Below are 15,483 nucleotides of genomic sequence, written 5' to 3' on the forward strand. Positions count from 1 at the left end.
TCTCTGCATGTCCTGAATCCAAACATCCCAAGGGAGAGCATCCGATTGATTGGCCAGTCACCCACAGACAGTCCACTGTGACACGCTCCTGCTGGGCAGAGCACTTGGGCCAGGCCACCTCAGCAGCCACCTTTGGTACTGATTCCGGGTCCAGCTGGCTGTGTTCGGGTGGTAAAGGCCCGCCCTGCCTGAGAAATCGTTCCACAGGGGCTGTGGGTGCGGCAGGCACTCAGAAGCCCCTTAAAAGAGGCACTGTGTCAGCCTGGCTCCTTGCTCGGCCCGTCTGGGGCAATGCTGAGTCAGCCATGAACTAGCACAGCTGTCCCGCCCAGCTCCGACCATCTGTAATTTTTAGCGGCATGTCCTCACCATCCTCAGCTAGGAGTGAGCCATCAGTTTGAGACCTGCCCCTGAGGAGACCCACTCAGCCAGTTATAAATGCTCTCCTCAGCCTTCTCCTGACCATCAGGAAACAAAGGAAAAACAGGATGAGTCAGGGAATTCCAAGGCAGGAGGTCCAGGGAGCTCGCTTTAAGGGATTTGTAGAAAATCAGAGAGTTACTAACTACCCTTTTGTTTAGGAAATGCCAGAAAACGCCATCACAAGTGTGGAATTGGGGACATTTTGTAATTGAAACTAGAATTGCGATACAATGTAACTGCCACTCTGACTCTGCCAGCGGCTTCCTCCCAGCTACAAACTTGTTCTAAAGAGAAGACGGGCACACACGGAGCCTTCCTGAGTCAAACTTCCCAAACCTGAAGCTGCTACAGTTAAGTTCTGTGTGTGGTTATGGTCATGGCCTAGGGAAGCAAAGGAAGGGAAGACCCCCAGGATGAAGTTTTAGTCTTGTGTCCTCTCACCCAAATCCAAGGCTGAGGTGAAGTTCACTGTGAAGAAGCAGGATGCTCAGTGGTTGGGGACGAGGGCTGCGAGCCAGGCTGCCAGGGCTGGACACCCCACCCCACCCCCTTATCATTCGCTGCGGGCGTGGGCTGCTCGGTCAGCCTCTCTGTGCTTTGGGAAGTGGAGGTGGTCACCTGGAACCCATTCGGGATCTTGTTGACATGATTAAATGGGTCACATCTGGCAAATAAGAAAGCCTCAGTGACATTGCAGATCTGTGATAGGTGGAGGCAGAATTTTCTCGGTACCTTGTGGTCCACAGGGAGCCACGGTGGAAACCCTCCTCTTAGCCTGCGAATCACAAGGAGCCTCGTCCTTTAGAAACAGGAAACTGCTTTTCCATCGGGAGCTCGCGCACTGCAGCGTGTGACTTCCGTCCCGCACAGCAAGTGGACCCTGCGAGAGGCCTGCACTCCAGCCTCTAGGAAAGCCTCCAGCCCGCCTGAAAGGGGGAGCCCTCTGTTGGCTGCCATCAGAATTCCTCGGACCCCAGGGCCGCAAGTGACAACCTGGGCCTCCCTTCAAGTGACAACCTTTAGAACTGTGAGGAAAAGAGGGCAGGAAGAGACAGGAAAAGAACACTGCTCTGGGAATGGCTGCAGCTGCTACCTAGAGAGCTCAGGGCCTTGCAGGCCTCCATTCTAGTTTTAAGCAACGATTCTCAAACTGATGACGAGAGCCACCTGGGCAGTCACAGCTCCAAACTGCCTTCCGAGGTTGGTATTATCCCACCTATTTCAAAGGTGAAGGAGCTGGCGCACAGAGCATCCACGCCAAGCTCTTTGACACACAATAGAGACTCTTCCCCCTGATTTTCTCTTGCTGGCCCCCTCAGTCCCCACTTGCCCCCCGCTCCCTTTGTTAGGTCTTCCTAGGGGAACTCTGCTCATGGGGTGCCTCCTCCTTGCTTCCCCGACTCCCCTGGGTTTTTCCCTTTAATCCCCCTCCTCCTCACTCCCCTTATTGGGGCACCCCTGATAAATGCCCTCCTAGCAATGACTGTTTAAAAACCATACTGTGCTCCCCGTTCTGTCTCCCCAAACTTACGCCTTGGCCCAGTCCCTACTTCCAGCAACTGACTCTGCAAAGTCAGCTCTGAAGAAGGCTGGGGAGGGGCTACTGACGACAGGGAGCCCTAAGAGGCGCCCTCAAAGCCATCATAAGTAGAATGTTGACACGTGGGCATCTTTATGTAGCCTTTGGTAGGTGAAGGAGCTGGAAAGTGTGGTAAACTGAGAATCTATCACATTTCTAGAAAAAAATTACAAGGGAAAAACTGAATTTGATTTTTTTCCCAAACTGGACCAAAACTTATATATGCTGCTGGTAGAAGTGCAAAGAGGTACAAATACTTCAGAAAACAAAGTCGAGGGTGCTTTTATCCATGACCCTGGAACTCCACGTCTAGGTATATGTCCCAGGCATAAAACCTAGAGAAACTCTTGTCCTGTGCTCAGGAGATATTTGCAGCAAAGTTCATAGCAGCATTCCTGGTATTAACAAGAAAAAAAGAACCAGGAAACAACCCAAAAGTACATTGCCAGGAAAATGTGTGACAGTCATACAGTGGAATACTAAACAGCACTGAAAACAAACCACCTACAGCTATGGGGATGGAGCTCACAAATTTCAAGTTAAGCAAAAGATTCTAGCAAAAGTCCACAAACAGTACAATGCCATTTACATAATGTTCAAAATATTTAAAAAACATACAGAAAAGCCAGGGAATAATAAACACAAAATTTAGAACAGTGGCCCTTCTAGGGCCAGAGAATACACGAGGGAACGTAACAGCATTGCTGATGTCTTCCGTAAGGTGGTGGTGGGTACACAGACACTCGTTTACTATTCTTTACACCAAATGCACTTTATCTAGCCTTTGGTATATGTGAAATAGTGATAAACAACACACAAAAGCCTCATGGTCTGCCATGAGGAGGCACCATCCACCTAGGTCCACTGAAGGCTTTCCTCACTCATCTCATGTCTTGCCTCCCTTGGGCTGCTCATGCAACCCTGAAGTTTCCTATCTGGCTAGAGACCTGCCACTTTCTCAGCCAACAGGCAGTTTCCAACCAGGGATGTGCAAACCACGGATAGAATCCGTAATCCAGATGGGTCTCAGGCTGCTGCTGCTTCACCTTCTCTCGATCCTGGTGTCCACCTGCAAGTGTCCTGCAGGCACTACCTGCACTGCTTCACAGTGTGGTCTTCTGATAATGGCCTTGGACACTCATTTTCTCTCCCTGCTCCCACCACCAGAGTGAGTGCCTGTGCAATGAAACAGCTCAACAGCATATTACTTATCAGTGATAAGTAATAACTAAGTGTCTGTAGCAAGGTCGATGACGCTGCACTGGACTACAGGCACACGTGAGCACCGCGGCCTGCTAACAAAGCCTCTGGAGCTGTAGAGATGAGGAAGGCATTTGGCAGCCTGTGGATTTTGGAAAAGACTTGAGGGCATCTCTACTAATCATTACCATTTGAGTTACAAGTTGAAGTCAGAGTGTTGGCTCAAAACACTTTGCTGTGGCCCCAAGAATCCTGCAACAGCAGCTGTCTGAGATCATGTTCTACATTTGATTCCTGCTGGAAATCACTGGTTCTGGCCCGAGAGCAGTTAAAAGAGCCATGACTATCTTTATCTCTCTAACCACTTTAACGTAAAATAAGATTGTTTTGGAGCCTTTTCAGGGCCACACCTTAAAATTGCTCTGAAAATAAGAGCTCTAAGCGCCTGATTTCTGTAGAGAAGATTTAGGAGACGTTAGCTGTTGATTTAGCTGAGTCATGGGGCTGGGATCTTGGTCTGAAACATCAGTGTATTGCTGGTGAAATCGTAAACTGCTTGCAAAATTCATCTAATAATTTAGGAAACATTTAACAAGTTCCTTGTTGCTTTTTTGCTGAATTTATTTAATCCTCAAGTTCTTGCTTCTTAGTCAATAGAAAACAAATGCGTGATATCAATAGGTCTTCACATTTTCTCAATGTCTTAGAAACCTAAGCCAGTAGCTCTGGGAAAAAAAAATGCTAGGAGTTAAGGGAGAAAAGCAGTTTTTGAAGCTGATTAGAAGAAATAATTATTAATTTCAAATATACATTTGAATGTCTCTATGCAGGGCAACATGGAAAAAATATGGAGCTGTATGGCATTGTTCCAGCCTTCAGACTTACAGATCAAGAGGAATGCTGAGAAATACAAAAATAACTATACTATAAAACCAAGCGGGGTGGGAATATGTGTTGCAGAGTTGATTTTAAATGGACATCAGGTGTTTCCTGATCAGGTAAAATCACTGCACCCATATCTTCCTGTTTTTCATTTGCCAGATTACCGTGGAATGTTACCAGTTTTGAACTTCTGAGAAAACCCTTGCCTATCCGTGTGAAATTCCAGTCCAAATCATCACATGCATAGTTCACGGAAAGCCAGCTAGATATGATCTACCTAAGTAGGAAAAGGAAGGAGATGAAGTCCCCTCTCAAGACGCAACTGTAACAAGAGTTAGAAAATGAACCAACTCGGGATGCACACAGAAACGTGCCCGATACATAGGAAGCGCCCAATGTATGAGCTGTAATTAAAAGAAAGTGAACTTCCTTTCGGTCATCCGGCTTGATATTCAAGCCTGATATTTTGTCCACACACAAGGACAAAAGGACGAGGTCACCTAGGCAGGCTACCGGGAGCACAGCTAACAGGCGCCGACAGGCGCACGCGGCCCCTGGAGCGGGGTAGGGGCCCGCGGCCGCCAACGTCTCCAGGCCGACGGGGTCTCCTACACCACGCTGCGGGAGAGGGGGCGGCTAGGGCGAAGGTCGTCATCAAGGTCATGGGCCGGACGTGCGGCACCTGCGAGACGCTGCGTGCGTGCGGGACTCGGAGTACGTGATGGAGCCCCGAGCCCTCATGCCGGCCGCGCCGCCCCGCCCTTCCCCTGGGGTCCCGGCGCCCTCGACCCCGCTGGGCCAGGGGTCGCATCCGGGCTGGACCGCGGAAGGAGTCAGGGGCTCGCCCGTACCCTTACTCTGCTGCCGCGGGGCGAGGGCCCCCCAGCCACCGCCGCCCCCACCCCCGCGGGTGGTCGCCCCCTCCTCTGCGCCTGGGCGGGGGCCGCAGTCCCACCCTTTTCCGGGAGTCGGAGGCCGAGTGACGGCTCGCCGGGCCAATGGCGAGGAGGCGCGGAGGGGGCGGGAAGTGGGCGGGGCCTCACCGAGCTGGGCAGGAAGTCCGTGCAGTCAGTCCGCCCGGAGACGAGCTGAGGGGCCTCAGTGCGTGCAGACGTTGCTTCTGACTGCCCACTCCCGTGTCTGCAGCACTCCACCTCTTTTTCAGGCGGTGATACCCCGTGGCCAAGTAAGGACTCAGGGAAGGGCTGCCTAGCAGGCGCGCAGGCAGGCGGCTCGTGGGTCCTCCGGGGACTTCGACCCCTCCGACGGCGGGGACGTGGAAGGGGCGGGTCGGCGCGTGCGAGCGGGTCGGACGGGGCAGAGTCGCTGCCTGAGGCCGGGGCGCGGCGCTGGGGCGCCGCCATCTCCGGAGGGATTAACCCGGGAGGACGGGTTGACGGTACATAACTGCTAGGCGTGCAGGAATCGAACGCGCAGGCCAGTTAGGACGAGGCGTTAAGGGTTTGGGGCAGCTGCGGGCCTAACCCGGGTGCTCATGGAAGCCAGGCCCTTCCCAAAATGGAGGAAGGGGCAGGGAAGCGAGAGATGCGCGCGAAGCTGCAGTGCCCCCTCCCCCACCAGCAGGCCCTGCTCCCTGCAGGGGGCCCGCGGCCAGGCGGCCAGCCCGTCCCCGTCCCCGCTCCGCGATGAGCAGGGACTAGTACAACTTCAGAAGGCGCTCGCTCATTCGTGGGCAGACTGCAGCAGCGCGGTTGGATGACTGGGGAGCCTTCCACGCGACCTCGCCCAGGTCGGGCACGGGCTGCTCCCGGCTCCCCGGGCTGGCCACCTACAGTCGGCCCCGATCTGACATGAAAAGCATGTGTTTTGAGAAAGCTTCCTCCGCAATGTGGTCTAAGCTCCGGGCGGTGCGGTCGGTTGGTTGACTTGCCTCCGGGGCACGTGTGGGCCTCGCCACGCGGTCCCTTCCAGCCGCCCCTGGCCCAGGGTTCAGTGTGGGCAGATGAAAAGCTGCAAAGACTCCTGGGCAGGCCAGCCTTCCTCCCTGCGTGCTCCCCAAACTTTAATGACTCCGTATTTCTATCCAATTTAAAGATAAGTTGAATTTTATTTTCACGTGATGAAATACGTGCATTACCTTGTTTTATGTCACTAAAATGAAACAAAAAATGAGCTCTTATAGCCGTATACTGAGGTAGTGTAATTGGGATGTGCTTAATTAAGTGTAATTTAAGAAGAGTACTACCTAAAATCTATAAATCAGTGGTGGCCTGGGGATGGCGAGAGATTGAATGGAAACAGCTGAGACTTTTTTTTTTTGGATGATGGAAATGTAACACGGTACATAGTTTGCCAAAACTAAAAGTTAACTAAATATTTAAAACTAAATATGTTTAAAATTTTGCTTTTTTGTTAGATAGTAGATTAAAACTGGGTACCTCTTCATCCGCTAATGAATAAAACTCTGTTGTTAAATAGGCAACAAAGCCACAAAAAGTGACTTCAGTATCTAATTTTGAAACTGCTTCAGAACCTTCCAGAGAAGATATCGCAGGGGAGCCTAGCTAGATAGTGGCTCTGAACATTAATTCAGTTCCTCTCCACACTTCAGTCCTACACGTCGTCGTTCAGTTTCTTCCTTGGATAAAAAAGTGAGAAAAGGGCTTTCTTTGAGGACTTATTATTTGTTTGCAGCTGCAATTTTTTTTTAATGGTGTTTTCAGAGGGAGACTTTTCCGGTTCGTAAATGTCTAATCATTATGTTGTATACCTGAAACTAATATATTGGACGTCAACTGAAAAATAAATTACTTAAAAGAGAAAAGTTTTTAAAGGAAGACTCTTCCTTGGAATATCCTAGCGTTTAGAGGTGGACTCTCTTCCTCTTATTTAGAAGCCATGACATTTTATAATTAAAGTTTTTTAAATGGGGTAAGATCCCCTTTGAAAGAAATACTAATTAGATGTCATTATTAGTGTGTCTTATATTACTAAAGACCCAAGCACTGGGAGTTTTGAAAGGCCCAGAAATTGGCGGTTATAAAAATCACAGTGCACAGACCACGGAGCTCACTCCTGGCCTCCATGTTCAACATTTCTGATTAAAATTCACCGGTTGCTACCTCAAGTTTGACTTGATGAAATATGTCCCAAACTTGTAATTCACTATTTCACTCCAAATCAGATTTTCCTCCTCGCCTCTCACCACCATTTTTCATCTTAGACGATTTTACCAACAAATGACCTTCATGTCCCCTTGGTCCCCTTTCTGTGCCAGCCCTCATTGTTAACTAATACAAATTAGTTTCTGACTGCCCTCTCCCCCCACCAGCCATGCTGCAGGCCACCAACACATCACTCTTTCCTGCTGGATTTGATTTTTCCCTGGCACGCACCTTTCCAGGCTTCTTCTGTTCATAGGACAAGGCCTGACCTGCTGGGGGTTAAGCCCTTGCAGAGCTGGGCCTAACCTACTTTGTAGGAGCAATTCCCGCTTCTTTCCAGCAGGTGTTATTTCCACACAGATTCCTTTAGTTGAGGAATCCTCAGAAGTGATCCCTCAAGGCCGCATGATGGTTTATGGAAAACGTGAACTGTTTCCCCACAGGAACTCACCATGTCTATTCTCAAGATCCATGCCAGAGAGATCTTCGACTCCCGTGGGAATCCCACTGTAGAGGTGGATCTCTGCACCTCGAAAGGTATGTGCCCCCCTTGTTTTGGTAGTTCCTTCCACCACGCTCCAGTTTTTAGAACTTCCTTAAAATGACAGAGCCTTAGGCAAGAAAGAGTTGCTGTGAAAGCCTTTCCTTCCTGTGGGCGCTGTCAGGCGTGGTGTCCATGTCCCTAGAAGTGTCCTTGTCACTAGTTTGCTTTGAATCTCGATGTGACCAAATGAACAAGTGCAAGTGTAAATATAGCACCATCGTCTTTGATTCCAGAAATCACTTTTAAACCAAGGATCAGGGACAGGTTTTACTTCTGGGTGTTGGGACATTCCAGAGGCCCTTGGTGTCACCAGCTGTAAGTTTCCCCCCTTTTTTAACTAAGAAAATCGACGCTTCTATAGCCCCGTGTTGCCTCCACCAGTGTCTCAGCTGTTTTCAAAATGGAAGTGGTGGGTGCGGCTGGAAGAGGAGCTTTAAGCAGAATCACCAATGGTGCTGAGCACACAGCCCTGCCAGTCAGAGCTGAGTCATGCCCGTGAATCACAGGCCTGGCTCTCGAGCCTCAGGCCCCTCCCTACCCTCCCCTCTGGTCCCCTCACCGTTGCCTAGGAGAGGGGGGCCTCTCGAATCTAGGTGTCATTGGGCTAAAGTCCACCTGGGTTCTGCCTGTGGGTACTCGCTGTGGAGAGCGCTCTCACAGTGGGGGCCGCTTCTGAGCGTGTGCTCCGTGGCGAATCCCGTGGGTTTTCAGAGGATGCCCAGAATTTCCTTGCATCTTAAAAGAGTGGCCTGCTTAGTCAGCAGTGGAATTTTCCACTTCGAAGGTAATGGACTTTAAACAACAAAAAAAGACCCAAGACACTTTTTTGGGAATGGAGTATTTTCTTTGAAGCAGTTTAAAATGATGAAAGTTAATATTTTTTGAAATGTAAGTAAATGGAACTTTTATTCTTGTGTATCTTAATCCTTCTCAAAAAAGAAACAAAACAGGAAATAGTGCATTTGTTAGCTTTTCATCACTTGTTTCTTTCTTAGAATTTTTTAGAACAGTTTTAGGTTTAAAGCAAAATCAAGAGAAGGTACAAAGAGGTCCCACATCCCCCACTGTCACCATCCCCACCAGAGTGATATGTCAGTCACAGTCACACCTGCACTGACACATTGTCAACCACGTCCATCGTTTACATTAGGGTCACTCTTGCTTTTGTCACTTCTTAGTCCAGTACCTGATGTGGTTATATAGAAAGCCAGGGCCTGTGTCAGAAAGACTGTGTCCTCACACCGTTGTGACCGTGACACAGGCATACTAACAGATCATTTGATTAAAATACTTGGTTGATTTTTTTTCTCTTTGTTCACGTGCCTTCACATCCCCAAACACCTACCAGTTCTTCGCGTACTTCAAAGGGGAAAATGCCTTTCAGTTTCAAGTAGATTCAGAGGCTGCCTACACTTTCTGCTCCCCTGAACATGTCTGCCCCGTGTAACCAGATTTCTGCAGTACCTTCCAGGGCACTGTCCTCCAAGATTTGCCATTTGTTGCTTCACAGTCCGGGTTTAGCCAGATGGCTGGTTTCTGTGTCTGCGGGACTGAGGCTCAGTGCTTAATTGTGTTCTAGTGTCATTAAACTCTGTACCTTTATTGTCTTTATTCCTCGCCCCCCCCCCCAGTCTACCCTGTTTTCTGGTTTCCTATTATGCAGAAAACTCTTCAAATAGCTTTTATCACTGCTCAGAAGCACATAAGCTATAGGTTCCTCTTGAGCCGACACTTTCAAGTCTTGCAAGCTAGCAAGTCGATCTCAGAGTTGTCCTGGGGAAACTTAGCAACAGTGCTCTCAAAGCTGGACTGTCTGAAACACCTCGTAATGTTTCTATTGATTACATGTTGAATAGTGGATACACTGGGTAAAATATGACATTGCATTTTTTTCGCTTCAGTACAGCTGCTAGGAAATGTCAAGTTCCCTAAGCGGCTCCCATTATATTTCTGTTGCCGCTGGGCGTGGGGTGGTCCACAGACCAGCGGCCGGGCTCCAGCCTGGTGAGCTCATTAGCGATGCAGACTCGCTGACCTCCCATTTTGGAAAACCCCCAGGTAATAACGTGTGCACATTAAAGTTTGAGAAGCTCTGCTCTAAACTACAGAAATTCATCAGTTTTACTGTAGGGTCTGCACTGCAGAATCATGAAATCTTGGAAGTCAAGAACAGACCATCTGAGTCTCCCAGTTGGTGGAAGGAAGTAACTGTTTCCTAACAAGCCTGCCATCTGTGAATGGGGGCGTGGGTGAGGGCTGCAGTGCTTCTTAACCGCGAGCATTTTTTCCCCTCTCAACAACATTCAGGTCTCTTCAGAGCCGCTGTGCCCAGTGGTGCCTCAACTGGTATCTACGAGGCCCTAGAGCTCCGGGACAATGACAAGACACGCTACATGGGGAAGGGTAAGAGTGGCACCCACAGCCTTTCTCTGGAGCGTGGCTGCAGCGTGTCTTCATGCCTCCACCGCTGCTCCTGGCCAGTCACAGCCTCCCCTCACTCTAGTGCTTGTAATGGTTTGGCCCAAGTGTTACACGAGCTTGCACCCCGCACACGGAAGAGCTGGAGAGTGGGCTTATTGATGCCAGGTTTCCTAGACCTGTAAACTCGGGGGCAAGAATTCTATAGTAGGTGGGCCAGGGAGCCTCAGGATGAGAAGACATGTTAACTAATCCTAACAAAAGGTCTCGCCAGTCTCCTGCGAGGGATCTGGGGACCTTCCAGGCCATCAGCCCTCTTCAGGGGTCTAAAAGGGAAGTATCTGGAAGGTCTGGCCGATGGGTCTACTATAGATCAGTCATTGGTTGATCTGTTGACTGACTCACGGAAGCACCGCTCTGGCTGAGCAGGCCCCTGGCGGGCTATATGCAGATTGACCTCTTAGCCTGTGTGGCCAAGTTACAGAAAAGTAGAGGGCTGGACCCTGCAATCCCAGTGGGACTCTATCGCCCTAGAGTGGAAATTGGTTCTCGTGGAGAGGGAAGAAAATCTCACAATATTACCGTGGTTCGTGGCCCACAAAGGGCCACAGTATGCCCTTGGGGGAAGATAGGAAATAAGGCTGGGAAACCCCGTGCCAGAGTCCCAGCAGTCGCACTGTAGGAGGGCCGGGTGCTCAGTCCTGCTCCACGCTCTGCAGGGGGCTCTCCCACGGGTCACCGCGGCACACGGCCCAGGCTGCCACTTGGCAAAAGCCGGGCAGCGCTGCACCCTGCTCGTGTGAGGGGAACTCATTCCTGTGTCCTCGCTCTCGCTCGGTTCCTTCACAGCCTTTCTCTTCTGTTTCTTTTTCCTCCTCTTTCACTCTACTGGTCAGGTGTCTCCAGACCCGTTAAGTATATTAATGAGTTCCTGGCACCGGCCTTGTGCACGCAGGTAATGCGTTGGACCCTGGACGTCTTTTAGTTTCGGCAGCTGGTGCATCTGGTGCATGGTCTTGGCCAACTAATGTCCCTCAGATATTCTGAGGGGGTTGCTCTGTATGCGGCTCTAACCCTGGGGTCCTAGATAAAGCACTCAGACTGGGCCAGAAAGTCCTCTGACTTCGGGGGGAGAGGGAGCTGGGGGTTTGAAGGAGGCGCCGTTGAAGGTCTCTTGGTGGGCTTCTGTCTGGGTTAGCATCGCGGGCGCTCTCCAGTACTGCTCAAGCCTGTTTTTCATTAATGTCAGTAATTTGATTTAATTGTTCCTTCTAGGTGTCTCAAAGGCTGTTGAGCACATCAATAAAACTATTGCACCTGCCCTGGTTAGCAAGGTAGGACCCGCCTTCTGGTAACAAATGTGTATCAGTGCCATCTGAGCGTCTCCCGGGCCAGGGGCTTTCCCGTTTATTCTGAGCGCTGAAGGAGCCGATTGGATGCCCTGTCAGCATGAGGATAATTTTGCTGTTTCTAACCCACCTGCATGTGCACATCTAAACGCGTGGAGCTGGCTCAGGGAGGCGGGGCTGCCATGGGCCTTGACTGTTTCCTCCAACTGTCTTGACCTCTGGGACGTTAAGATCAGGGGTGTTGGACATAGTGTCCATGGTGACTGACTCATTTTTCATGAACTGTGGAGTTATTTACTGTATTTCTACTGACTTTAACAGTGGAACTCCCGTTAAATAAAATCTTAACTTGGAACCTCAATACATCAAACGGAATAAAAGTAGAGCTGCTATAGGCAACGTAGGCTGGGGACCCACCAACCCTACCTGCTCAGCCACTTTGCCTCTTTTATATCCCCACGGCTCCTGTGGTACTTGCCCAGAAGGGAGCGGTGTGAAAATCTCTGGCTGGAGAAGCTTTCTCAAGGCCGAAAGCCGCCACAGCTACTTCCTCTGTCCCTGAGTGTAGTCTCCCCACTCCGATTCATCCTGCATGCTGGAGGCAGATGGACTCCGCTGTCTCTCTCCCTAGCCGGTTTATTTTGGCCTGGCCTTAGCGGCACTCTAATTGGTCCCTAGCCGAAGTTTCTCGTTACTGCTCTGCCAGCGCACACCCCACGTCCCAGTCTCCTGGGCACCCCACACACCCCTGTTCTCTGTGCCTTGGTTCCCTTACCTGGTGTGACTAACCACAGCAGGGCTCTCCTGGACTTTTTTCCCCTTGGGAACATCCTTCAGTCGAACTCTTGGTGAGAGTCGGTCTCTGAAGCCATCTGCTTGAGATCGTGACTTTCCAAAGATGCCTTGTCAAAAAAGCAGAAGATGACACATTGTTAACGTGGCACAATGGCATTATAGATGATTTTCCTTTTATATGTTAGTTTCTATATAAAGAATATATAAAATAATATTCAATCATGAAGTTTTTAAAATACCAATTTTTATTGAAAATTACTTTGAGCCAGTTTTTAAGATGTCAATTTTATGACTTTATAATCCCACCAAAAATATTCATTTTGATCATTCACTCTTGCTAAATGATTTTGAACTACCGAAAAACTCTTTCATCAGTCGAGGGAGTTTGCTGTCATCAAAGGTCACAAGAGTGATGGCAGTGTGTAGCCACCTTTGAAGAGCATAGCTCCTTTGCATGAACAGTGAATTCTGTTATTTATTGCCCAAAAAGTCACCCTACTTTGTAGTAACACCTTATTTATCACTCACCAGACAGTCATGTTACACGTAATATAACTTTGGTCTCTGGGGAGAACAACCTTTATGACACATGGACCGTACCTTGTATATTTCACATGGCTCCCGGTGCTTGGAGAAACGCTTAAATTATCAGAGCAAGTGAAAGGAGCTTTGCGTTTTTCCCTTTTTGTCTTGAAGTTTGTTTCCCTTGATTCTCCCTTCTCTGCCTCCCGCCGCACCTCCCCCCACCGCACAGAACTGATTTAGACTTTGTCCAGTTCCAAAGTTTTATCAGTCCATGTCAGGAGTGCAGAGGTCATTCAAATAGAGTGACATCACTGTCTCCCACGCAGCTCATCCTCCCTTCTCCTTACAGAAACTGAACGTCACGGAGCAGGAGAAGATCGACAAACTGATGATAGAGATGGACGGAACGGAAAATAAATGTGAGTGGCCCAAGGTGGGCCTTTGCCAGGGAAGATCGTGGTGTCTCCTGAAGACCTCTTAAGGCCTTCGGGGAGAGGCGGTGCCCCTGACGGTGAACTTCACGACTGTCCGTGGTCTCTTGCGTCACCTACTAAATCACGTTTTTAAATATCAGGAGCATAACCAGGTGACCGCAGCATGTCTGTAGGTTACTCAAAAGAGGGTTGTCTTTTATATTAAATCAAGCAATTTCTGGAATTTGCCAGCATTCCATACACCCAAGAAAGCTTTCTCTTAGAGAACAAAGCAGATGAGTCCACGTGGAGTGCCATTCGCATTTCTAGCTTGAATGTGGAAAGCATGTATGATAAAGAGGAAAAGATTCAGAATATAAGCCAAGGTGCTCACACAGGTGGGAAGGCAGCAGGGAAAAGGTTGGCGAGAAGGAAATACCTCAATTTAACTCTGTTCCGTTGTAGCTAAATTTGGTGCGAACGCCATTCTGGGAGTGTCCCTGGCCGTCTGCAAGGCTGGAGCTGTTGAGAAGGGGGTACCCCTGTACCGCCACATCGCTGACTTGGCTGGCAATTCTGAGGTCATCCTGCCAGTTCCCGTGAGTGGCTTCAAACTTCCCAAATGAGGGATTGGGAGCGTTAATTTCCACGGGGCCCCAAGACCACTCATGTCTTGATCTCATCCACCTGTGACTCTCTCAGTGTGGTGGATCACGAGCAGGCTCTGAAGGTCTCGGCGGCGGACAAGTCCTCTGCCATTTGCTAAGGGTGACCTTGAGCAAGTGACTCAACTTGCCTGCCCCCAAAGTCTCTTAAGGTCGATAGGAGAACGAAAATCGTACTCGTTGAGCTGTGTGCATCCGCTGAGAGCAGCCAGTGCTTCAAACAGGGAGCGCCTCTGGCAGTGATGACTGTAGTTAGTTACCAAGAGATCAGGAGCGTCGCAGAGCCACATGTGGCTGTGCAGCTGGATGTCGGGGGCTTGCCGCTCATGGGCTTCTCTGGGCCGGGGGCTTTACTTCTGTATCCCCGCAGGCCTTCAATGTCATCAACGGCGGATCTCATGCGGGCAACAAGCTGGCCATGCAGGAGTTCATGATCCTTCCCGTGGGTGCAGCAAACTTCACGGAAGCCATGCGCATTGGCGCGGAGGTGTACCACAATCTGAAGAACGTCATCAAGGAGAAATATGGGAAAGATGCCACCAACGTGGGTGATGAAGGCGGGTTCGCTCCCAACATCCTAGAGAATAAGGAAGGTAAAGGCTCTGGAGGGACCCCTGAGTTCCGTGGCCCTGCCCACCTCTGTCTGATCTGCCACACCTGCCACCTGGGGAACATTATTCTTTCCACCTTTCTTTCTTCAAGTATCAAAGTACAGAACTGCACAGACTTTTGGGGAGAGATGTGGGAACTAGCACTTCACTTTTTAAAAAAAAAAAAAATAGCAAGGAATTTTCTTATTAGTTTGACTTCTGAACAGCCTGATCGTTCGTTTATGATGGCATGGTTCGCCATCAGGGGCAAAGCTTTGAAATCTGTCAGTGTTTGAGGAGATGCCATCTATTGAGGACTGTGATCGATAATCTAGTTCGTTCTTCACCCACAGGGATGCTCACACACCTGTTTTTTGCTCTAAATTCTTAGGGACAGAATTCAATGTGAAAATTTAGTGAAGAGTACGGACTGTCTTAGAACAAGAATTCACCACTGAGATTTTTGTTTTAGAAGGAAAAGTGGGGCTCAAGCATCTTTTGTTGCCTTCAAGGGCACCTAGTGAAAGAAAACAACCCAGCCTGCTCTATGGAGAGCAGGAAATTGCTGGTGTTTGGCCATTTTGACCTATTAAAAAATGTCCCTTTCACATGGTTCAATCTAAAGCTGGAGATCTTTGCTGTAGAACAGGAGCCACGTGGTTTTATCGGTTTCCCTATTGGCAGCGTGGCCAAGTGAGGCTGAGCCTGAGCTCTGGGCAGCAGAGCCTGGAGACGTGGCCCAGTGTCCTATGCTCTCCTTCCCTCTGCTCCCTCTTGGATCCCAGCCTCGCTCTATTTAAAGCCTGTTCCTCAGGACAGCTGATTTCAGCCGGTCACTGTAATTGTTCCTCAGCCAGCACAGCGTTTCTGGGCATTAAATTTGGGAGCATCTGTCAGAGAGCCTCTTATCCCAGAGGTCCCCAACTTTTTTGGCACCAGGGACCGGTGCTCCTGTGAGAATAACACCTCATGACC

At 49.6% G+C, this 15,483-nt stretch overlaps 1 protein-coding gene across 1 annotated transcript in view; it reads left to right on the plus strand.

The window, feature by feature from the left end:
• The first annotated feature begins 5,107 nt into the window (after nucleotides 1-5,107).
• The window catches only part of ENO1 (enolase 1), a 14,261-nt gene continuing 3,885 nt past the window's right edge, over nucleotides 5,108-15,483 (plus strand). The window contains exons 1-7 of the mRNA XM_023535611.1: nucleotides 5,108-5,270; nucleotides 7,653-7,746; nucleotides 10,061-10,156; nucleotides 11,447-11,505; nucleotides 13,190-13,259; nucleotides 13,719-13,852; nucleotides 14,289-14,792. Coding sequence (XP_023391379.1) covers nucleotides 7,662-7,746; nucleotides 10,061-10,156; nucleotides 11,447-11,505; nucleotides 13,190-13,259; nucleotides 13,719-13,852; nucleotides 14,289-14,792 — 948 coding nt within the window. The 5' untranslated portion in view covers nucleotides 5,108-5,270; nucleotides 7,653-7,661. The remainder of the gene's footprint in view (nucleotides 5,271-7,652; nucleotides 7,747-10,060; nucleotides 10,157-11,446; nucleotides 11,506-13,189; nucleotides 13,260-13,718; nucleotides 13,853-14,288; nucleotides 14,793-15,483) is intronic.

The sequence above is a fragment of the Pteropus vampyrus genome, unplaced genomic scaffold, assembly GCF_000151845.1.
Source record: "Pteropus vampyrus isolate Shadow unplaced genomic scaffold, Pvam_2.0 Scaffold142, whole genome shotgun sequence".
Lineage (NCBI taxonomy): Eukaryota > Metazoa > Chordata > Mammalia > Chiroptera > Pteropodidae > Pteropus > Pteropus vampyrus.